This window comes from Trichoderma breve, chromosome 2 (genome assembly GCF_028502605.1).
Source record: "Trichoderma breve strain T069 chromosome 2, whole genome shotgun sequence".
Classification (NCBI taxonomy): Eukaryota; Fungi; Ascomycota; class Sordariomycetes; order Hypocreales; family Hypocreaceae; genus Trichoderma; species Trichoderma breve.
In genome coordinates, this window is record NC_079233.1 from 896784 (window position 1) to 921671 (window position 24888).

The 24888-nt window shown below is 51.3% G+C and overlaps 4 protein-coding genes across 4 annotated transcripts; 2 read left to right on the top strand and 2 right to left on the bottom strand.

Annotated features, from left to right (window-relative positions):
• Nucleotides 1–2576: 2576 nt before the first annotated feature.
• T069G_02534 (uncharacterized protein) lies at nt 2577–3492 on the bottom strand (the record flags this gene model as incomplete). The annotated part of the gene is made up of 2 exons (XM_056169744.1): nt 2577–2923; nt 3462–3492. The coding sequence occupies 2 exons, from the start codon at nt 3490–3492 to the stop codon at nt 2577–2579; spliced, it is 378 nt and encodes a 125-aa protein (XP_056030636.1).
• Nucleotides 3493–10431: 6939 nt separating this feature from the next.
• T069G_02535 (prenyltransferase and squalene oxidase repeat domain-containing protein) lies at nt 10432–12141 on the bottom strand (the record flags this gene model as incomplete). Its single annotated transcript, XM_056169745.1, has 6 exons — nt 10432–10684; nt 10759–10867; nt 10922–11064; nt 11147–11264; nt 11347–11474; nt 11537–12141. 6 exons carry the CDS (start codon nt 12139–12141, stop codon nt 10432–10434), a joined length of 1356 nt encoding a protein of 451 aa, XP_056030637.1.
• A 5517-nt stretch (nt 12142–17658) lies between these two features.
• Nucleotides 17659–20226, top strand: T069G_02536 (uncharacterized protein; the record flags this gene model as incomplete). The annotated part of the gene is made up of 2 exons (XM_056169746.1): nt 17659–20053; nt 20126–20226. The coding sequence occupies 2 exons, from the start codon at nt 17659–17661 to the stop codon at nt 20224–20226; spliced, it is 2496 nt and encodes an 831-aa protein (XP_056030638.1).
• Nucleotides 20227–22468: 2242 nt separating this feature from the next.
• On the top strand, nt 22469–23218 carry T069G_02537 (uncharacterized protein; the record flags this gene model as incomplete). Its single annotated transcript, XM_056169747.1, has 1 exon — nt 22469–23218. The coding sequence occupies one exon, from the start codon at nt 22469–22471 to the stop codon at nt 23216–23218; it is 750 nt and encodes a 249-aa protein (XP_056030639.1).
• Between the last annotated feature and the right edge of the window lie 1670 nt (nt 23219–24888).

A 24888-nucleotide genomic window follows, 5' to 3' on the forward strand; every position in this document is an offset into this window, starting at 1 on the left:
CTTCTTCTCAATCGTCTGCTTTGACTCCCATCCAATATTCAATAATTCGTATGATCGCTCATTGCCCGCACCAGGAATAAACACGGACCCGTCAGCCCGGCGACTGCCTCATTCATTTCCATTCGTGGCGCCACTTAAACCGGCCGGTCAGCACCGTGATTTGCCCCCTATTTTATCTGGTCTGGTTGTTTTAAAGCACGCATCCATCCATCGTTCTCTCTCCTGACTTCGGGTTCGTGTTAATTACATCCGATTCAGCCCTGCAACGTTGTACGCATAATCTCATCGACTCAAATCCTCACATTATGACTCTCTATTGTTATTTCTCTTCCCATTAATTTCCTTAGGATGTAGTTAACACAGCTCTCATAAGCTCCAATATAAGCTCCATCCACTATATCACTCTACAATGAGTCTACATACATACACAGCCCCATCCCATCGTATCGTATCGTACCGCATCACATCATCAAAAGACTCCATCCCATCCCGCTCATATTACTCGTGCAACACCCTTCGCTAATCTCACAGACCACAACACCTCGACCCGAAACAAGACACACCCAGGGGCAAAAACAAATATAAAACCAAAAGAAGAATCGCAAAACCCATCACATCCCGTGTTTCATCTCCCCTATCGACAAGGATCATAATTTCTCGCTCTCGTTATTTTGTATAACCCCCCATTCCATGTGGAGTTTTTTTTTCCAGCCTAGTTGAAGCCTTGCAAATCCTACAAAGACCCCCCTGGCCGCTAGATGAATTTAGGATCGTTTTTTCTCTCTTTGGGTGGCTTCATCAACCGCATCCTAGACCTAGCCGTTTCTGTTCCTGGAGCTATCTTGTGCCACATTACGTATGTGTGGCTAACTAGGCCGGCTCAAATGGTCGACTCTTTTCTTGGGGAAGCTGGCGGCTGTAAATGCAGAGAATCTTCAACTCTTCATCTGGTAATTTAAGATTGAGCCGGATTTTAAAGCTAATCACCTTATATGATGATCGTCATTTGGAGACTGCCGGGTTTGTCTTGGCATAGACATGCATGCCATGATACACCATAAATCTCTCACCAAGTCATCTTGGTTTCACCACAAAGAGACAATCTCCAATAATGCCTTCTGCCACTTCTATTAGATGAATTGTGTATCGCCTTAGTAGCAGCCATGAATCTTGGTTCTCACTACAAAGAGAACATCTCCAATAACGCCTTCTGCAACAACTAACATCTTCCATCATTAGAGGAATTATGCATCGCCTTAGTAACAACCATAAATGGGCCAATGAAATATTGTCAATATTCACATATATTCACGATTCTCCAAATCTACATCACATCTTGCGTTGCGACACACCACCATCCAAGACAAAAATCTTAAAAAAATGAAACATAATAGTCATCATCTTCATATCATCGTAACCGTAAACTCTTTTTTTTTCTCTTCTTAAATTTTTTTTATATTCCAAACCTGCATTCGGATCCGTCATTGCTTCGTATCATCCAATCAATTCATCTCGTCCTTCTCTTCGTTTTTGCGTCTTGACGTCATAAAGGGAGAACATTCCGTCCTGCCAACATTCGCTCGTGAGAAAAGACCCCAAATTGCCTCAAAAATGGGGCAATTACAGCGGAAATCATAAAAATGAAGAGATATAATAGAAAAACAAAAAGGCATTGCCCGCTTCGCTTGCTGCGAGACGCCTAAAAGGAAAGTCAAGGAGCCGTCCTTGCGAAAGGCACGACTGCCCCTGTGCAAAACGAGGTACTTTGTCTTATCGCAAGAAACATTCATAAACTCGAGGCAAGATGAAAAAACACTTGGCCTCTGTGGTGAGTGATCGCGGGCTTTCAATGCCCTGTAAGTAAAGGATGGACAGGTATGTCATCAAACAGTATCAAGAACCACCCAAGCCAAGCTGTTTAGCCTGTAAAAACCCGCTTCCGAGAGATAGTAATGAAGAAATGTACTTTTTGTTCCTTGCCAAACATCATCAGGCCAACAGATCCAGAAGATTGGCTCATCAATTGAGACGAGCGGCAAGGTGTTGAGGAGGTGAGCATCAATGTCATGAATGCAATGCGTCTAAAGTCTAAACACATTGCCGAGGGAAAAAAACAAAGTCAACATCTAGGTTGATAACAAAAGGACCAAACCGGGCATGCCGGCCGCCGAAAGAAATATGAGACGTGTCTAAAGGTCGTTTCGTGTCGTCATAAAAGTCGTTGCAACATTTGCATCCACAAGAATGCCACTTTATCGCCAAGTCTTTTTGTACGCGCTTTTTTCCGTACCTTTTTCTTCTTCTTTTTTTGGACTCCTCGCTTGTTCAACCCTTCTTTTTTGTTTGTGAAAAGGAAAAATAATAGCCGCCATGAAATGGATAAAGCAAGGTTGGCGCGATGGTGGTTATATCCTCAAAGGGACTGCCGTGAAGCCTTTCAACCACATGTATATGTGCGCCATTGGCTGCCTGTGAAGGTCCAAGCCAAAAACCAAGGGGGAAATATGGAAAACAATGCGGGTAAATCACCACCTTAAAAAAAAACTCCGAATCCGTTCCAGGGATCAGCGTCTGGCTTATTCAAATGAAGCAGTGGAACTGCTGCTCGAGTGAGTGCCGGAGCGGCGGCCGTGACGTTCATTGCTGTCCCTGGACGATGTAGGGCGGCTCTTGCGTCGGGTATCAGCATTGGCTGGAAGTCCCTGGACAATACCGTTGCGAGCAAGCATGCCGCCGTTGACGGAAAAGTTGCGGCAAACCATGAACGCACGCATGGCAGCGTTTTCTTGAGCCAACAGGTCGGACTCGTATGCCAGGTCGGTCTGGTACTCGCGTCCGTTGACTAGGACAAGGCAAGTAAAGCCATTGGGGTCACGGTAACACTCGTACGAGGGGTCTGTCCATCCTCGGCGCCGGCAAAGGCCTATCAATTACACCCATCGGTTAGTCTTTCCGCCTCCTCAAAAGTTTTGAAAAAAGCCGACAAGAAAGAGAGACAGAAAAAAAAATCACAGCCATTAGCTGCCAAGGCAATGTAAGATGCGGCAGAAGACACAGATCACGGCAACTCGCCAGAAACATGCTGCTGTAGGAACCTCATTCGACCGGCTTCTTGCAGCCTGAAGGATCCCTGCATGAACCAGCGGTACGATTGAGCAAGAAGAGGGGGGACAAGCCGCGGAAGGGTGTAATCATGTGCCTGCGTCAAACCAATTCACGGGATTGTAAACGGCGGTAAGAGTTCGATTGGGCGGCAGAAAGCAATTGAGAATTGCTCGCTCCCTCTCTCAATCAGCCCTCTGAGCTGCCAAGGTCGCCGTGGTGGCCGCGCGCAAGGCTCGATTTATTTCCCCCCCTCCCCCCAAATCTCATACGCCACCCCCACACGAGATTTCGGGGATGTCGGTAGCCATTGGGTTGAAGTAAACAAAGCACACGAGAGGTTCAATTGATCAACTTACTCTCCAGGTACTGCATGTAGAAGCCACCCATGATTGCGGTAGATATTCAATAGGTAGCGGAGAAGAAAGGAAGAGAGGAATTGGGTTCAGGCAATGAAATTGTCCTGGTGTGGGCAAAAAAATAAAAGTGGAACAGAGTCCAGAAGCCGCTGCCGCAGATATGCGTGTGTGCGAGTTTGAGTTGAGAGGAATTGGAGTATGGCTGCGTGGTAACCTTTGAGAGAGCAAAGTCAAAAAAAGTTAAACCAAAGTTCAAGGTGTAACCGAGGCGGGATCCAGGGATGGTTGGAGAGAAGCTACAATCGAAGCCCCGGCGGGAACTGAGAGGGAGACGAAGGGATTAAGAAGAAATCGAAACAAGAAGCGCGGGCTTCGGCGGAGGAGAAGGCGGAAACGAAACAAGTTCAAGAACAGAAGCTGGCCAAATCCAAGGTGGAGCACGAGGACGGCCGAGACGGAGGCCAGGCGCACCGCTCCGGTAGCAGCAGCGGCGGTAGACAAGATCAAGCGGCGAGGGATGTATGCGCGCGCGTGTACCCCGTACGCGGGATGTGAGAATCTGCGCCTGGATGTGTGTATGTGTGTATGTACGAGTATGTAGGTCGTCCTAGTCGGAAGCTGGCATGGGGGCCACAAGGAGAACAGTCAAGGGGGAGGAGAGAGATGTGCAATGAATGGCTTCGATGGGATGTGTAGCAAGCAGTATTCTGGGCATGCATATGTATGTGTCTGCCTGTCTGGATGCATGTACTCGTAGTGGTAGTATGTGAGTATGCATGTACGTGGTATGCCGCTGTCCTGATGCTCCGTTACCACGCATTCCACGGGCCTTGTCGCAAGAGCAGGATGAGCCGGTCCTTTGGCGAGACATGTGGGCTTTATTGCAAACGTCGTCCCTAGCGCGGGGCCGAGGGGTGTCTGGAGAGAGAGCGAAACGCGCGAATGGAGGTTGATGCGAGCAACGATGCGGCTCTTGGAAGAGTGTGACCCCATCGTTGATGTGTTGGCAGCTCTCATTGCCAGTTAATTTTGCAAACCGCTGGGGACTAGGCCGCTCCACCACAAAGTGTACAAGACGACAAGTGTACAGTACACTTTGGGTGCCAGAGAGACGCACTGCCTAACCATACCTGTATATGGTCGTCTCCCCATCTCGAATAAGTTTCGCCCCAGCGATGCGGACGAGTCGTAGCATGGACAGAGGATGGAGGTAACTAGAGAGCGAAGTAGTAAGGTATGGTCAGGCTAGGGGCCTGGCTTCTTTTCGTCAAGGGTCGTTCACCTACTCGAGTCAACCCGGGCCCTTTCGTCTCTCTCAGCATGGTTTCCTAGCTTCTCGAGCTGTCCTCATTTGTTCATGCCGCTGCAATCATCTTCCTACAGGTAATGTCGGCCGTTCTGGCCGCCGGAAGGGTCGCTTCTCTAGGCGCCCAATCCCCTGTCTCTGCGGCGGGGACCCATGTTTGGCGCTTCGGCCATGTTCAATTGAGGTCGCACGAACGATTAATCAATCGACAGCAAGAAAATCATCAACGGCAATACTGGATGGGCAAGGGCTCCCCCTCGTTCGTCCTGAATTGACCAACGGGGGTGGTGGCAAAAGAAATTTTGAGAAGGGGAGAGAGGGGCCAATGGCAGCTTTGACGATCCTCAACTCGACCACAGAGAACAACATACCACCACATCTACTCCGTAAATGTTGGTGATAAGGAACGACAAGTACTGTAAAACATCGCTTAGGAGAGAGCCAGCCCAGCCACACGACGCCATATAGCTGGGAGAAAACGTATCGCCTGGTAACCACCATCACCCAAGAATATCCTTCCGAGATCTATGCTTTGGCGGCCGCTAATGCACAGCAGGATCCCACAGATGGCGCCTTGTGCAGATATCTGTGTATTGTCGGTGACCTTGGGTGCAGAGCATACACCGTGACTGGTAACATGAAATTGGTCTACAGCACGAGCTTGTTACAGCCCCAGTTGAAAAAGCAGGATGAATGCTCCAATTGCACCCATTGGATTTGCACGAATAGAATATGTGCACGATTGGAACACACACATGCTGCTTGGCGGGCATGGACACATCTTTCAGTCGTGCTCACATCCCTAGAGGCATTGGTGGTCAGCTCGCGCAGCTGTTTGGTTGGATTGGTTCACTCCAGGTTAGTCGGTGGTGGCTTCGATCGTCGGTAGGAGGAAGCGTGTGCGTTCACAAATCTTTGGATGAGCCGTCACACATACGTAACGCCGGCCTTGCTGTGCTTCATCTGTACCGTGCCAGCAAAGAAAGAGGCTATATCCCTTTGGTACATACCGGGTGATTGGCACCGAGACGACATGCTAACAACCTCCCCCCAGCTGCACTTGGGCAAATCTGGCAGAGTGCCAGTGGTCCTGGCGCCATGAAGAGACGCTTAGCGGAGGCTATTTCCTAAAGCTGCTCGGATTGCAGGCCGAGGTAGAAAGGGGAGGTCCTCGTCGGTGTTTTCAGACGTCGGTGAAGAGGCGCGAAACTGCAACCACTTGCATGAAAGTGAGCAGACCAAGAGCGCACAAAGTTTTAGTGATAAACATACTCCGTGCTCCATACTCCCAGGCCATTGCATCGCAAGGTCTAATCTCTTTAGCGTCGCAGTAGCTGGACTGGCGAATAGTGGGCCAAAGGTTGGACGCAAGGTGATCCCGGTTCGAGAGAACCATCCAGCGGCTCTCGAGCTGTAACATAATATTGCTCACATCCATTGTATCTGTATCATGTATGTGAGTTCTCGTACGGATTCTCCCATGCCTGCCTCGACCTCCCAAGCGCGCGCACGGTGTGTCGTCGTCGTTGCACACAGGGTTCCAGACTTGACATAGAACAATAAGTGACAATTACGGTGAAGATGGCCCGATTGATTGGACAGATCTGCGAAGAGGGGGGCGCAAGGCAGCCAAGTATGAGGCAGACGCCCTCGGACCCTTTGACCCTCTTTAAGTCTCTTTGTGAGGAGGGGGGGTTTAAAAGGCCGCATGCAACGATGAGCTGGCAGTGCCGCCGGTTGATATTAAGCAAACACACGCAGCGAACGGTTCGTCGAAGCTGCCCCAAGGTGCCATGTACAAGTACTCGTGCTCGGTGGCTTGCACACTTGTGTCCCGGCTTCTGTGCAATAGTACTGGGACAGCGACACCCTCAGTCATCCTCACATGCGCGGAGGCCCGAGCGCTGACGCAGAGCTCTTGTAAGTAGTATACCATTGGGAATTGTGGGCGAGGATGGATGACAGGAAGCCCGCTGCGTGCCCGGTAGAGGTAGCACCGATTGTATGTACGAGTATGTACGAAGCAGCAGGAGTAGGAGCAGTGCTTCCTCTTGTAGTACCGAGACCAGGGGGGCCACTTTCGGCAGCGGTTTCTTCTTGACTTGCTTGTCAATTGCTGATTGAAAAAAAGCCCCATCCGTCCTCAGTCGTCGCCCAGGAACCACACGAGGAGGAGACGCCACCCACGCTGGATGACACTTTGGTCTGGGGTAAAGATCCGTTGCGTCTGCTGCGAAACTCGGAAAATACCATTTGCTATCCATTGTGATATGTGTGATGGAGGATGCTAAAAAAAGCATGGCAAAGAGCAAAGGGGTTTGACGCCTTGCCTAGCACAAGCGTAGCTGGTGGGCGGATCGCCGGCCAGAGCTTGTGATTCGACAATTGGACAGCTCTTGGCACCGAAACACCTCTCATCGTTCGCCTAAGGGTTCCGCTAGCTAGCTTGCCAGGTGAAGTCAAAAAGCAAAGTCCCTTTGCTCCGTAGCGCCGCTTGATGGCACTGAGTGGCCGGGTCTCTGGTGGGAAAATGTCTTGTTTCTTTTTTTTTTTTTTACGGGGTGCCCTGGAGGCCAATCGCTGGCGATTCGGATCCGGCCGTTGGTCCCAGCGACCTGGTGCGGCCGCGATGGGATGGGCACGAGGCAGATGGGCGTTGACCACTCGGCAGAGGTTGGATGATTATGGCCAATGCCGTGTAGACGCGTGCTGTCGTCCCTACCGAGGGAGAAGGGCATTGGAGCAGACGAGACTGCAACCAATGCATCCGTGAGGCGGTATCGCCGTCACCTCGGCCGTCGTATCGTCAGACAGGCAGCGCCGCCTCTCGATGGCCTGCCCTTGCCTTTGCCTTTGCCTCAACATGGCTAAATGGGATGCAGCGGTATTCCGTACGAGTACAAGCACAAGCATGCATCTTCTCCACGCCTTCGTATGTACGGAGTGGTGAAGTTGACTTGACCCAGGCCACGGCATGGTGAGGGCAAGCGTGTAAGGTACGTTGGATTTTTACATTCCAGTCTACGAAGATGGTAAGGTACCATGTCTATGCCCATGTACAAAGTACTCCCTGCTTTGCTACGTCAAAAAGGCCCATGCCAGCGGTCAAGCAGGGATAGCTCCTGCCCTTTGGGAGCAATCGCTGAAGCTGACCTATCGGAACTCAGACAGCAAGGTACCTGGTACATGTTCCTGCGGGTCGCAGAAATACCTAGCAGTACCTAGCAGTGCTAGGGCATTACTAACGGGTGAGCCATTAATATGGACTCATGCCACTTGCAGCAGCCTCACTACATTAGTACTGTATATCCAGGCAATGGCAAGGCCTTTTGGCAGCACTGCTTTGACATCTCCGATGGCTTTTGTGCTTCCTCAGCGTATGACAGCGGACATGAATTGAGTCATACACGTACTTGGTAAGACGCAGCGTTTTATACAGGCCCTAGGCCAGAAGCGTCCTTGTCTGCAAAGGAAGGCTTCCTCCTTGCTTCGTGTAACCCCTATGCAGCAGCATGAGCCCATCAGACCGGATAATCAAGGGAGGAGGTCCCTGCAGAGCCCAGGCCAAAAGCCGGGAAAAAAGAAGGATAGAAAACAAGAGAAAACTCTGTGGCAAAGAAAAAAAAAAAACACGGCGATCCACATCATGCAAATGCCCACTTCCACCTCCCTCAATCCCGGTCCCTTGGTGGCGGGTGAACGATGGGATGTAAGCCGACAGGTACCTCCTGAGCGGGCGGCTCCAATGCATCGGCAGAGGAAAGACCTCGAACAGGCGGCTTGATATTAATGTTGGGGGTGGGAGAAGAGATGTGTGAGAGAGAGAGCCAGCTGTTAGTCCTCTGATATGGCTTCCAGGTGTTTGCCACAGTCTTGTCCGAAGAGCTGCTGCTTCGCTCATACCTCCTCCTCAGAGGGGAAGTGATAAACTTGATTCCCCTCATCTCATTCTGTGACTCGCCGCCGTATGCAGAGGAAAAATCCAAACGCCTGTGCAATTCTCAGAGAATTGACTTGTGCAAGTGTACGGAATAAAAGCAGGCTGGCCATGTAAGGCGGCCGCATGATATGCGGCCCTATAAGCGGAGGGGGCGTGTGCGTGAGACCTGTGCCATTTTGACAGAAAAAGAAGAAGAAAGACATTTTGTTGCCTCTTCTTACATTAAAAGAGTGCATATGTACGGCGCAATCGGTTGATGATCAAGGGCGACGCTTGCTGGAATATTGAGTCTTTTGGAGGGTCGGGGTAACTCCGCGGCAACTAATGGATTCATGCCATGTATCTATCATTCGTAATCGGCCTCTCCCTGCTGGACTAGGAGGTATGGCTTCAACCCAGCAGAACAGAAAGGATCGCCCAGAGGATATATCCAACAAGAGTTGTATGACTCCTAGGTGATGTGAAGAAATAGGTGTTGTTCCAACCCACGCAACGGCTGTCTGCGGACGCATCGGGCGGGATGCGGTACGTCCTCGCATCCATGCCGACATGAATCTGTCCAAGAATATCAGCCCTCGATACAGAGTAACCCACCCTTGGTCCGGCGATGATGTGCAGAACTGCGAATGCGGTGTGGCGCAAGGCAGCCCCCCTCCCATGAGTCTTCATCCGAGACATGCTTCTTCAACTAGTGCTCCGGAATCTGTCGGCGGGCGGGCAGCTGCGTGTTGGCATCATCCTCTTGTAGGCATCGAATAAAGGAATAGTATCACCTATAGCTCCAACTTACAAGTAGTACATATTCAATTTTGTAAGCCGTCTTGTACATGTTACACTCCGCCTTAGGCATGATCGGGGCATCTGGGAGAGTCACACAGACAGCCGGAGGGCAAAAAAGACAACTTGCTACAAACAGAAGCTTGAAGACTTGGCAGACCATACCCTTGACGGGTAAATGAGTGTGGGGAACGAGCACTAGCACGGAGGACTCCGTACATGCAATGCACGGCCGTCCAAACGAGGAGCCTTGCACCGTACTTCGTGCTGCTTCGGGATAGCCACCCCAGACGGCCTGCTTCGCGAAGGAATAAGCCCGAGCTACTTGTACAGCATTAAGATGCCACCTTGAATCACTTTTCACGTGTGTGGAAGATCGTGGGTCCTTCCATTCGAAGCGAGCCGCTGGAATCATAGTCCGGAATAAAAAATATGTTGCTATGCTCATAATTGATTCAAGTACATGTTGGTTTCCTTGCAGTGCCGCCAGCTGGTGAGCCGTCAACCAAGGAGAATAAGAAGACAAGGAGAATTAATCAAGCGGTGGCGGATTTCATCAATCCACGGCTAGGCGGTCGGATCGGCCACGAGAAACCCTGTTCACCGTCCTGTCCCTCGAAGGATCGGATAGTACTGCTGCTTCTGCTGCTGGTAGTGCGTCGTAGCATAGTGCTATTGGCGGCCATCGCTCGACCCACTCGTCTGCCATCTCAACACGTCCTCGTTTCAACGACTCAAGATCAAGGACTGTATCTAACCCCCTGAGGGACACGTGATTATAGCATGTGGTTAACCCTTATCGTGCGCGAGTGCATGCTTTCTCAACGGCTTGGTAGAGAACAAATGACTGGACAAGTATTGGGTTAGTGCTCTTTGGTTGCTCCGCTAGACCGGGTAAGCAGTGTCTGCCATGTAATATCGAATAACCACTTTTAACCCCAGTACAATTAGAAGCTCTCCTTCGACAAGAAGTAATTTCGAATCTCGTCGACTCTGTGTTGAGGAATTGCATAGACGGGATGGGTGGTCGCAATCCGGTCTTCTTCGTCAAAGATTTGGACTCCATTCGTGTGAGGTGACGCCTCCCAGCGATCGTCTCCAAGAAGGGTTTCATCGGCACGAGAGGCAACCAAACGCCACTTGGTTTGTGCGGAGCTGAGGCCAGATAGAACGTAGCATGAGTGGTACGCGTCCGAGTACCTGTGAGGAAAAAAAAAATAAGGCATCAGTGTGATTGCTCTGCAAAGTCTCGCCCTGAGGAAGGGAGCACCCACTTGCTAGGTTTGTCCCTCAGTCCACCCCTCTTAGACATGTCTTGACAGCAGCAAAGGATGTATCGAATCAAACCATTTCGGCTGAACAAGCTGTCGTCTGCATCGGTGGCTTCGAGCGGGCGACCTGCAGGGCCAGCTGTCGGCCCCTCAGGCCCGCTCAGACTGGCCTCGATCAGGGGCCAACATCCGCCAACCCAGTGGCTATAACAGCCGTCGACAAGCTTGTTCGTGCGGCCTGAAAAGCCACCTTCTGGAGCATACTGGCGAGATGAGAGCCAAGAGATAAGACGTGGCACATCCATGTACCTACCGCGCCGGGGAACGGGTCAGAATGCAGAACTCTCATGGCACTGCGTCAATAGACAGCACCCTAGATTGAGACACTTACCGTCTAACGCTTCGGTGTGGGGAATCAATAATTGAGAGACATCCTAGAGCACAAAAGGCGTATGCGCCATGCGCCTCGATCCCGTGCTTTGCTGACACGCCTCCCTCGTACGTCTGGCCTGGATTTCCATTCTTGTTAGACAGAGGGGCAATCAAGACGGGATGGTCGGGAAAAGACATGTACGGAGAGAGACAACTTACACAGCCGTACCCATTCACCCAGCCCACTAAAGAGATCAGTATGGCCAGCGGCATACGCAGGAGATTCGGGCGACAGGTTCAAGGGCAAGTTGAGCAACGAAACCACAACAGCCGCACAGTAGGCCCCCCTGAGCGAGACGTCAGTTAACAGCCCGGTATCACAGCGTGGGCGTGCCGATCAAAGACATACCGGACATCCTCCTCGCCCCCGACAGCCATCTGGAACCCACCGTCCGGCTGCTTTAGTTGGCACAACCACTTCCACATGCTTCTCCTGTCAACCACCTCGAACGCTTCGTCCCCACCAACCAGTGCCAACGCAAGAACAACTGCATACGTGGTGGCGAGGTGTGAGGCCTGGCCAAAACCCCCTCCGAATCCACCTGTTTCGTTTTGTATCGGACGCACTGTCTCGACCAGCTTGGCGCGATAAGGCTCAACATCCTCACCAAGGAGAGACAGGGCATTCAGGCACCAGTAGAATATCCACGGCCGGCTTGGATCCGCTCCCACGTACGCGCTCGGCAGCACTCCTAGCTGCTTTGTTAGGAACCTTGCATGCCGTTCCTTGTCCAGGCGAGGGATGCCATGGGAGTTGAGGTAGCGGTGTTCCTTGCCAGTCAGGAAGGGCAGAACCTCCTCGACGGTTTCATCCTGGATGTGAGATGAGTCCGTCTCCAGCGCATCGCGAATCACAGGAGGTTGCGCGAAAAGACTGGGCACGGGTGAATCAGACGTGTCTTGGTATACGCCATGCGCCGCTGGGCCTGGCTGTTGTTCCACGGCTGCGGCCATGTTGTTTCTCAGATGATGCCTAAAGATTACTCGAGGACGGTTTCGTAAAGTTGCTCGAGATTTCATCATGTGGACTCAGGGCCTTGTCATCTTTTTAGCAGGACAGCAGATGTCAACCCCGCTCATCCTCCCACCTTGCTTGTGCTTGGGAGCTATTGACAAACAGCCCGGGAACGGTAACCTCAGTATCAACTAAATGGTCAGGCCGTAACAGAACAATGGGAAGAGGAAGTCGTAGCCAAACTATTGTTGCCGGCAATATCCCGGATAGCAATTTAGCGCCCCCTCCTCTCCGCGACACCCACTTTCTGGTGCAAGCGTTGTTAGATGGGCTCCAATCCTCAACCCAACGTCCTAGCTCTGCCGAGGCTGAATACAAGCGGCTAGACATTGGAGATGATGTTGTTGATCTGCCCGAATTGGTTGGAACCGGGCAACGTAGGTCTGCAAATACATTCTCCAGTTGCGCCATCATTACGCCGCTGAGGGCTCTGGCTAACGGGCTCAAGGATTCGTCAATTATAAACGAAACTGAAACATATTGTTGAACCATGTTGTGGCTTTAGCCTTTAGAGTTTAATCGTTAGTGGCGATCACTTGAATGGCATTCAAACGAGATTGCTTGAGCCATTCGGGACATGGCTGTAACCCTAGATCTGAAGAGACCTATTCAGATGGCGCCTCTTTCAGTACATCTCTTCCTACAGCCTCATCATTACCTCCGAAACCCTTCAGTTTCTCCGGAGGAAGCAACATTTTCAGGGGCCGTGGCTGTTAATGAGTTGCCTATTCTCTTACCTTGCTGCCTGTTACAGTATCTTCGTCTGTTTCATACACATTGATGTAAAGCCAATCACTGATGCCTGTTTCATGTTTGGACAGCACGTCCCCTGTTGATACCACCGTCTAGAAATTGATACCAAGGCCTGGTCATTGACTAACCAGTCAACTGGGAAGTAAGAGCGGCGATGCCTGTCATTCGGTGCTACTACTCATCGGCAATCGTAGTCCTACAGCCTATTATAGAGTGGAAGATCCTAGTCTCAGCAGGCCATGGTCTGCTACTAGCAATACTTCTAGAACAACAGTCTGCATCTTCCATCTACGAGCTGACTGTCTCTCCATCTCCACTGAGGCCCGGACACATCCGGATTACTCTGCTGCTTTGTACGATGAGGCATCAGCCATGTCCCGTTCGCCGAGTCGCACGATGACACTTCGCTTGGATGGATGGATGGCAGATGGCAGTTGACAGCCGGGTCTCGAGTCATGATTCGGCGGGGCAAAACAGCTTCTCGGCCGATTAATCCTCAAGGGTTGCTGGTGTCAGAAATCATGATTCTCAGGAGACAATATCCTCCGATCTTGTTCGTGCTGACAAGACCCTGATATTATGCAGGATTCAAAGTCTAATGGCCAGGGCTGAGATATTCCAGAGCTCCCCTGAACTGATGACCATACTCGGACCTGTAGTTGTAGTCTAGAATAACTCATAGAATGTCATGGATTAAGAGCCCTGTTAAAAACTGGGTGAGTCGTAGAGGGTTCTGGGAACGTAGTCATGCACAAATAACTCTGCCAGTAAACTTTCGCATCGGAGATTTCCGCCGCAAACAGGACGGAACAAGGTCTGTTGATCAACATCGTGGAATATCAATATGGGCAGACCCTTCAATCAAGCATTTGGTACGAGTAGCAAGCAGTATATCATGACCGTGGGAGCATGGTAGGTATCACGCGCCGCCAAGTACGGAATACCGTCGTCGGCTGTGCAAGGGCCCTCCTCGGCTCTTGGCGGGCTTCTCTTTTGCCTTGGTCCTCCCAGATCTTCCAAAGTGGGTAATGTGATCTTGTGTCTCAGACAACCGAGGGCAGGATGTAACACACATCAACAGCCTGAGGCGGGGTTGGGCCGGAACACGTTCGCCGAGGAAGGCATTTCCGCACTCTTTGAGTCTTTGTTGGCCAGCCGTTTAGCACTGCGTCCAGCTCAAAGTATCTCGGCGGGTCATCCCAATGCTCTTTGCCCACGGCGAGGTTTGGCGTAGCGCTCTGACCTTCCTGACTCCGGTGGCTGGCGATGGGTCTTCCAGGGGTGCCTGCTAGCAGAGTATCGCAGCGAAAATAGTACGAGATCGTGCGGTACAGTCTGCCCAAACAGAGCACGTTTGAACACGCGCTGCAGCTAGAAGAGAGAGAGAAAAGCAGGGTAGGCTATGGGGCAATGCTGTAGCAGGGGGCCATGCCATGGCGGTTGGGCAGCGGAGCGGTTGCGGCAGTCGAGGAATTGAGAAAAAATCAGGCGAGTGGCCGTCCACGCAACAAGAAGCTGCCCGTTTGGAGCCATGCAAATGCATGACAATTGCTAGCACTAGCAGAGCAGCGCGTACCGCGACTCAGCGTGTTGTTCATGTACTCGTATGGAGCTCTATCGGCAACGGCGTTACGGAGTATAAATTTTCATCGGCTAGCGGACCCAGATGGCGAGGTGAGGCTCAGATGTTGGCGTTGAGACTAGCCGTCGGTAGTGTTGTTACGTCGCTTAGCTAATGTAAGTCGAGTGGCTGGGGTACGGAATGGAGAGAGCCCTTGAATGTCTGATGTAAATATAGAGTACTCCAAGTCTAACTGCGGTCTCATGATGATGAAGACTGACTGAAAGGATCAAGCATCTGATTCGGCCGTCACCGAGGGCCAGGTCAGCAGCTTTCTACCGGTCTCGTACTACTGGCAGCTCACCATTTGCTGGGCAGATACTCGGTCGAATAGGCCTGCTTCCTGCATCGTCAAGCGGGCCAACAGACTGACGGGGAGGACGGTATCTATCCGAAGGCCAATACGCCAATCCTCCCTTGCCTTTTTAAATAAGTCCCGAGTCTCTACTTTTGTGCAATGGTCCGTCCAATGCCCACAGCCAGAGTTAACCCGATGCAGCAAAAGAGATCAAGCACTCTAAGGCACATGGGACACCCGCATGCATATCTTAATGATGATCGATCGCAAAAGTGTAGGTGAATACCGATCTAGCTGGATTCTGCTTGGGCGCACATCATTCCTGCAAGCCTCACTGTAGAGGAATATGTATGTCTCGGATTCAGTGTTCTTCCAGCCCAGGCATTGTGTAGCTTAAACGGCATTAGGCAAGGGAGGCGAGGCTGGGGGATTGGCTTGGCTCAGATGTCCGCCGTCCATGTATCGAGCAAATGTGTGTTAGTCGGTATTACAGGGCAGAGTGTCTCGGCACCCTACTTTCCATGCATGCATGTATGTACTGTACTGTATGAGTACACAAGATTTTGCAAAGGTTGGGTTCGGCCATTGTTGCATCACGCTGCCCGACTGGCTGGCGGCTATGGCGAGGACCGTGGCAAAAAGGAAAAAGGATCAATGCTTTCCGTCCGAACGATGGTGGCACTCAACGCACGCACTCGATTCGTGCCGCCCGCATTACACGTAGCAGAAGCAGAGCAGATCTATCGAGTCTGGCCATCCATGGATGATCGGTGATAAGGGTTTAGCTGGAGCCTTAGCTGCTTTGGTGTGCACGCCACAAAATGACAGCGCATCACTCCTATGCGCAGCTCGACGGGCAATGCATCAGCGGCGGCGACGGCCAGCGAGTTATAGCATGGCATGTGTACGAGGGGGCTCCCGGGACTCTGGGGACGGATGGGGCGGCCAACCAGGGTCGCAAGCCGCCGCCTGAATCGAGGGAGGCGCTCGTTCTTGATTTCTTGTGTTTTGGTTGACCCATAGCGGGATGCTATTGGATTCTAGGTCAGTATCATGAGCTAGACGCTCGTCAAGCTGGGGAATCACCCTGTCCAGAAGCCGAAACGAATCTGCTGCGAAGGCAAACAGCGCCGCTCTGTATCCACTCAGGCCTCGCTCTCACATTTTTTCTCACATTTGATAATTTTTACACTTTTTTCTTCTTACTTTTCCGATGAACCCTTGCTGCAATGGAACCTTGACCAGGGAGTCTAGTGGGGGGGACGCCGGAGCTTGATGTGGCTCGCTCGAATCGTGTAGTACTAGTTGGACCACGGGGGCAATATATACGATGTGCTGTCTGAAGTAGCACTCGTATGTACGTATCGTACGGAGCGCATGTGCAGTGTGAGGCGTTTGTTCGTATTTGGAAACGTGCCAAAGACGTGGCAGCCCAGATCTGGCAGAGGGCAGAGACGAAGGACTCCGGAATGAAACGCCGTTCCTTGGTGTGCGCCAAATGACGGCATCGGGACAGTGCAAATAGCCAGTGCTGGAGAGTCATGATGCCGGACTTCGCTCCGTTTCTGCGCAGCCAAAAAACGATGCTACTGCAGTCGCTTCTTCTGGCGATGGTTTTCGCTGCGATGCTTCGTCTGGCGTTCCATCGAGGCCGTGGACAGTAAATGACGGGATCTCCGCTAGATTAAGTTAGGCTAGCAGAGGGAAGAGTCAAGCCATGGCTGGGCCTTGTCGCGCGGTGGCACGAAGCACAGACGAGCGAGAGCTGTAAACGGCTGCTAGTATCGTAGTGTAGCAGTGTTAGTATCATGACCAGCATGATTGATAGCCTCCTTGTCCTGGTCGAGTGCATGTATGTAGCAAGGACCCCTCGGATCCTTTCTCTCCTGCGGTGTCTCGCCCCGATGCCCCTCCTGCTCCGATACGTGCGGGCAGCGCGCTCCGACACTGTGCGCGGTGCGGGCGAAGCGAGCAGCAAATGGCGCCATTGTCGCTTGGACGTGGCCAAGTCATACTGTCCTGGCGGCGACACAGTGCATTGTTTGGCTCCGATTGGGCCCTGGGGTCTGCGCCGTGGCCCTGTAGCGCTCTGTCCCCCTCTGTGGCCCTTCTGTGGCCCGCTGTGACCCTCTGTGGCTCCCTGGGGCCCTCGCTGTGGCCCTCGCTGGATCGCCGGCCGGCTGCCCCACACCTGTGCAGCTGCAGATGTGCCTTGGCGGCGCCCATTGGCTGCTCGTCCCGGCCCGGGGCTGGGCGTAAAAGCTCACCGCCTCTTCAAGCCCCCGCTCGCGATGCCTCCAAATCATGCCAACCCGCCGACCACCCACTCCAAGTCCATCCATCTCCTCAATCCCATCCATCCATCCACCACCACCTTGCCAGACTGTCTGAACTGTACAGACCACCGCACAGCACAGTAGCACCACCACGGTAGCACTGCTTTGCTTGCTTGCACTGACTAACTGACTGTCTGTCTTGTCTGGGCGCCGGAACCTGCCAGCGGCTGTTCGTCTAGGCACCCAAGAAAAGAAAAAGAGCGTCCCGTAGCGCCTTATCCAACTGGCCTGCAGCAAACCGTTTCGTTTCTCTTCGCACCCCGGACGCTTCCCTTCTCTTCCTTTTTCCCATCTCTCCCCGCCGTAATCCCGATCATCCCTCAACGCACCGAGCGTGCCACTGCCAACATCACGAAAGAGCGGTGTCATCGGCTCAACTTCATACAATACGCCCTTTGCTCGCATCCAAGCGGAACGCTTGACTGTTCCTCTCCTCTTCTCTCCCAGAATGACCCTCGACTACAATGTCAACGGCGGGGGCGATGCCTTACTCGATCTGACCTTTGAACAGCACCAGCGGGACCGGGCTGCTGCGTATAGCTACTCAACCACAACCACAGCTCACTCGAGTCCAGGACCTGCATCTAACCTCGTCACTGGTTCTTGGAATCTTCCCATCGACATGAACGCCAACGCCCACAACTCTCCTCCGGGAGCTCGAGGCAGCTCCCCCGAGGAATTCCACCCAAACTCGCCTCTCTCACACATGTCCAGCCCTCACAGCCAGCACTCGCCGCTGCAGCACTCGCCCTACCAGCAACACACGAACCCTCTAACCGACTGGGCTCTTCACCACCATCAGCAACAGGCGGCTTCCGCTGCGCAGCACCAGACTTTGCCCGCTCACGACTTGTCACATTACATCCAGGAATCTACGCTATTGAACTTCAATGCCTTTCCCGGATACCACCACCCTCTCGAATATCTACCGGCGACGACGCAGGCTGCCTTGCAGACCCATCTGCTTGAGTCACCCTTCAGCTCGATGCCTGCCTTGGATGACACCGCACACGCAATGCACTGGGGAGGCGCAGGAATGGGAAATTGGCAAGACTTTCAAAACACTCTGCAGCTCGATGGTCTGCCAACTGTTGGCAGCAATTCACCCACTGGAACGTATCTTGAGGTCCTCTCACTGCCATCCTCATCATCCGGTGATGGGTGGGCAATGGTAGACTGGGGACATCCTGGCCATGAGCTATTTCAGCCTACCCCAAGCGCCGCCATCTTCAACCCCTCGCAGACACTTCATCTGCGAACCAACTCTGATTCTTCAGATGGTGGCAACTCGGTCGAGGTCGGTAGCTTCGAGGAAATCCCCCCCTTCCCTTATTCGCCTTTCTCACCAGACTCTGATGGCCAGGCGGACAACCACAACGGACACCGGAATTGCTATTCTGCAGATGGCCACCACCACAGCCATGACAACGGCCATGGTCATAGCCATAGCCATAGCCATAGCCACAACCATAGCCCTACCACGGTAGCTGCCCCAGTCTCCATCAAGGGCGAGTCCTCCACCCGCCACAGCCCCGGCAGTGGAGCGGGCTCAGTGTCTCCCTCTTCGTCTAGCACCACCTCAAGGAGGAGCGCTGGCACGGGCATTCGCAAGAGCCCAATTGCCAAGACCCCCAAGACTGTGGTCAGGCGCATTTCCAACGGAAAGAAGGATGGATCTGTCGAGAAGAAGGTTGGCCGCAGAAAGGGTCCTCTTTTGCCAGAGCAGCGAAAGCAAGCCAGCGAGATAAGAAAGCTACGTGCTTGCCTGCGATGCAAATTCCTTAAGAAGACTTGCGATAAGGGAGAACCTTGCGCTGGATGCCAGCCATCCCACGCTCGTCTCTGGCAAGTCCCCTGCACCCGAATTGACATCAAGGACATTGGTTACTTTATGAAGGACTGGAAGGCCGACTATGAGAGGCACATGGACCGTGGAGTATCTGTCTACAACGTCAAGGGCTTTGCCCAAAAGGAGACACTCATGTGGATCACCCACGGTTATGGCTTTGCCCTGCCTGTCATGGTTCGTGAGGTCTACGTTGCCGATGACAGTTGCTTCTCTGTCGAGTGGGTCGAATCGTATGTCACCACCAACGACACGATTGACTTTGAGACTCGCACTGAGAAGCTCGACGTCGGCGCTGAGGGCATCCGCATTGATGCTCTCTCTGAGTATCTCGACAAGCACATTGAGGGCCCCTTTGAGGACTTCATTGACGACCACTTTGAGGGTACTCCCTTCATCACCGAGATCCTCAAGACCGCTCACCGTTACTACGTCAAGGAGAAGATGCCTGTCATCCGAAAGGCCCTTAAGTTGGTCCTTGCTTACAACTTGACTATGCACATCACCATGGTTGAGAGCCAGGGATCCGAGATGCCGCTTGACGGCCAGATCGACGACGAGGACTCCAAGTACTACGGCCGCACCGTTGCGCCTGTCATGATCAACTTCCAGATTAAGTGTGCTCTGGCTGACATGTGGCGCGAGCTTCAGAAAGACATCCTGGAGGAGCTCTCTGCTCTCTACTCCGGTGTCTACAGCGGCGAGAAGATGAAGAACTGGCCCACCATCTTCCTCCTGGCTTCCATCCTCCTGGCTGTGTGGGAAGAGATGCAGTTTGACTGCCACTACCGCGTCCCTGACCCTGTGGCGGTGAACAAGTTCTGCAACGACATGGAAACCACCCCTGTCGGTGTTATTGTGGGCCTCTTCCACGCCATCTCTCAGAAGCTCCCGGCCTTCACCGACTGGGATACTCGTGAGCACGGCCACCTGCTTCACAACAATGTCGCCGTCTGTGATGCCATGACCGAGGTGCGACAACATGTCATCAAGCATGGTAAGTTTGCACTCCTGTGCTCCTTCAAACATGGTTACGTGAGTGGTACGGTATGCTAACGAAACCTTTCAGAGGCTTACTTGCGAACTCGGAGAGAAGCCAAGTTTGACCGCTATGATTTTGATTCGCTTTCAAACAAGTTCTTGTCGAAGCTTGTTATTCGGGCTAACTAATAGAGGGTTTCTAATTGTTTGTTTTTCGATTTTTCCTTGTCATGGTATGGGACAGGCTCTAGTAGACGCGCTCGTCACCATCATTTCCTTCACGACTTTCTTTTTACATGAATCTTTTTACGGTCATTCAGCGACGGCGTTGTGATAAGATTCTCTGCATAAATCTTTGAGGACGACTTCTGAGCTCGCCATCTACTTCACCTTAGCGTTTCTATTCTCTTCATTGGTTGACCGCCGCCATACAACACGACGGTATTGCGGAATGTCTAACGAGCTTGATATGACTTTCTTCCACGAATGTATGACTTGAAGAAGAAGACCTCTCCTTTCATCCCTATCTCTATCTATCTTTACACTTTTGGTTTTACTCCATCGGGCAGCTCATCTTTCAACACGGGAATTTGCGATTTGATTTTTTGGCTTTTTTTGCGGCGGAGAGGTGGAAACTCTCGGTTATGTTCGTTATGGGATCATGTTGCATGATGTAGTGTTATGGGATCTACAGACGAGTGGTTATGCAGCATAGACGAACATGCATGGTATTTAGGCGCCTTGGGCCACGGCTATTGACCTGGCCTTGGATGGAGCGGGATGATTTGACATGATGCCTTGACCAGTTAGGCAGTTGGGTGCGATGGCTGGGAATGCCACGAATAAAAAAACGGCTTTGACTATTGTTAATGGAAGCAACTGTTTCACCTAACGATGATTGCCTTGACCAGTGATTGACATTTGTTTGTGAGTAAGCCCACACAGCCTTGCCGCAGGCAGAGTTGCTCCACCGCCACACGCCCGAGCTATGCTTTGTGGTACCTTTGCCTCCGTTCCCTTCACCGAGCACTTGATATAACCGAGTACAGAGTTGAAGTTGGAGATAAGACAACCACTTCTTGAAAGACTTGCTTGCTACCAAGGAAGATAAGGGCGTAGGTGCTGAAAAAGAGAGGCCGTGTTTCTTTCAGTAAGCCGGCTTCATCGGAGAGGCATGCGGGAAGCGGTGTGCATGATGTGGTGAGATTAGAACTATTCCTGAAATATTTTACTCTGCAGAAGCAGCTAATGGCTTAGCACCATAGGCATGTGTACAAACAGCTGAGTGATTATTCTTCCATGGAATGCAGTCGTTTGATAGAACAGTGCTAGAGATAATCTCGGGCTATTGTGGGACGCTGGATGAGAAGTTTGTCTACAATGGAGTCATGGATTATGTATACACTATACGCTTGTTGAATAAGTGGCATTCTGATATTGGATGGTGTTACTTTTTGAGTCCTAAATTGTAAAACATGTGAGAAAATCGCATGTGTACCTATTAATTGAACACATCGTCCACTTCTCCAAGTTTTGTTAGTGGAGGGGAGTGGATGTCTGGGGATTTAGCAACCTACCCTGCAAATCAACGAGACTTATTTACCAACTGGCCAGAAGCGGAAATTTTACTTTGATGCATTAAAAATGAATTTGGAAGATGGATGAATTTAGTTCTCTTTTCATTTCTGGCGAGATACACTCTGCTCTTCGACTTAGGTATAGTAGTTTGTGGCAGCACTACGTAGTGCAGAAGAAGTCAGGCTCCATTCTTCTCGATGTAAGGTCTTTTTGGGTGACCGTAAATTTGAAGACATGTCAAATCAACTAAGGAATACATCTCAGAATGAGACAAGAGACTAAATACAATTAATGGATAGGTACTTGAATGAAAAAGAACGGCCAATGGAGGAATTGTGTTGAGTCATAGGGATGAAGGAAAAGCGCTCCAAAGATGAACCAACAGAGTCAGTTCCTACAAACTGCAGCTTGCATTGCTAACTCTACGACGAGGGAGGATATGGTCTAAGATACATAAAGGTGCCTTAAATATTCTCCAGAGCGACAATGGTATCGTGAAAGTGTAACTGAGAAGAGGGGTGCAAGTCTACGTTGGAGTAGGAAGAGAGTGATCTCAGTATGATACCTATTTACGCTGCCACCTGGCGGTCAGGAGAGAGGTGCCTTCGTGTGCTCGTGCACCTGCTTTGCGTTTGATGCACACTCTCATGATCCTGATAGCCTGAGGCTGCAAGGAGCTTGAGCACGCCTATATATTCCATGCAGCTGCTCGCAGCTTCTCTCCTATCCCTCTTCCTCTTACACATCCTATCATCTTCGATCTTTGATACTACCACGCCCGCCAAGCACCACTTTTTAGTCAAGATTTTCTTCTTCTATTCCTTCCGCTACAGCTCACTTTCAGTTCCTCACAATGAGCGATCTCAAGATGGAAGACGTATCGCGGGAGGATATTCCTCATGAGAAACCATGCGCCGTTCAATCAGATTCAGATGCAACCGCCCAAACCGACGCTCACCCGCGTCTTGTGGATAGCCGAACGAAAGACAAACCACGAGAGAGGGGAGGGCATTTACTTCCGAAGATATACTACGGCGGGGTTAATCTCCTTTTAGGAGAAATCCCGAAAGCATCTCATCCTGTTTGGGCTTCCTTGAAGAAGCAACTAAAGAAAACTCCCGAGTCTCAGATGTCAACCCGAGTCCTGTTCCAGCAACTAGAGGCAGCCTGCTCGACGGAGGATCTTGACTGGAAGAAATTTGATTCTGTCAAGAGAACCTGGAAAGATGAGCCACAAATGATAAACTCGCATGCATTCTCAGCCCTTCTATTCAAGCTTATGGGTTCTTCTACTCAAAAGGAGCAACAACTGCATTTCCCTCCTGAAGATGCTCGGTATTGCCACGCTCTATCTCTTGACGGTGAATTGGCCGACTCGATATATACTTTTCTGGCACTGTCCAAGTTTGCCCAGTGGAGCAAGGGCCGCAAGGGGACGTCTCATCTACCTCCCATTCTACAAAGCAAGTTCCAAGCCTTGGAAACTCGCCTCGTGAAGAATAGAGGTGCCCCCAAGGTTCGTCAGTTTATAGAAGAATGGGGCAAAACTGCCTATACCAGCAGTGAGTCTGAGGATGACAACAATGAGGAAGATGGAGAGTAGCCAGGCAACAACGACACCGCGCTGAGCACCGGAGCATTTTGAGAGACGGATGCAGAAGCAGCCCGCGTAGGAGAAACTAAACCGCACGGCGACGTTGGGGTTTGCTTGGGAGAAAAGCAATGGGTAGCATTTCAAATGGATCGAGCTATCTGTGCTGCAGAGGCCACCGCTTCATCATCAGCATGGAGTGAAAGTGGTCATCAGATGTCAAACATGACAAACGAAGCGGCAGCAACGAAACAAGAAAAGAAAAACAGGAAAAAAAGGTATGTGCATGGCACGCAGACACAATTTGATACGAGGCTAATTTACAAACAGGGAAGCGAACTTGTCGACTGACAGGCCGCCGGTGGCCTATGCCTTTACTATTCGGGAGAGAAAAGAGCGGCGGGAGAAAATGGTGATCAGGAAGGAATGGAGTTTGGCGGCTTATAGGCTGAGGAATTTGCTATTTCTTTCTTACTTTCTTCTCTATCACGCTACATGATCTGGTTTCTTTTCAACGCACGAAGTTGCTATTCATTTTTCATTTTTTCACTTTGACTCTCGGACGGATCGTACTACAAAATTGGGATTGCAATACGGGGTGGAATGGTTTATCTTGAAGCAGACTCCTTTTATGGCTGCTACTACTAGGTAGTATCAAACTTAGCTGATGCCTGGGATTCTATATCTCGGCGGCACCTTTGAGTTGCTAAGGATTCCCTTCAACTCACACCATAGGTAGCTCTACAACTCAAAAGTTTGCGTTTTTCGGATCTTGAGAAAGTAAATTCGGTGAAGTCATTTGTCTGGAGAGATGTCAAGTTCCTCTCCGGCTTAGCTCCAATGGTCCTGGATCTAAAAATACAGATGAGTGTGGAACAAACAAGCTTTGCGGGTCTTCCATCCAGGTTCTCAATTCAGCTCCAGCTGTTAGTCTCCGCACTCCATCCGTGAAAAGATGCAAGCGAGAGAGCACATCACTTGTTGATCTGCCCAGAAAACTCAAGATCTACGTAGTTGAGCACTAAAAGGGTATCACGCTGAAATTTGGCTCAGGAACAAAAGGTTGTCTTTGGATGATCTACAGCATCTTGTCGAATATCATGATGGGCTCCAGTCAAGTCATTGTCCGAGAAAAAGAGGAGCCGCTCGCTATTTTCGGCTCCTTGAGAAAGGGAGAGACATTTGCCCATGTGCCCTTTAACCCCCTATGCCATTGTCGGCGTCTCTTTCAAGTTTTTCTTCAGCAAATGTCTCACAACTATTGGCTGCTACGCTGATTGCTGTCCGATGCCATCAAAGGCCGTTATCGTGCAATCGTCAAAGTGACGGTTCGTGGATTAGCTTCCCACTGCCAATGGCCAGGCCCCGCCCGGTGTTGCGCGAAACCAAGTCTGGTGGCTGCTAAAAACGGACGCCTGTCTCGGCCCCTCCTGAGGTTCGAAATCGCGGAGGTGATGCAATCGCTGCATCGGACCCTGGCTCGTATGACGAAAACCTGATTCTGGCGGCAGAAGATTCTTTCCTGTTCCTGGACCGGCGCTGGCGTTTTGAAAGGAATGAATAAGCCATCCCATGCCAAATTACCGCTAGTAGCAGATTGCGAGTTGCGCGGTAATTTGTCGTTTCGAAGCTGCAGCCCAATCTAGATGCAGGCAGAGAAGGGCCCTCGAGATTGCAAATAC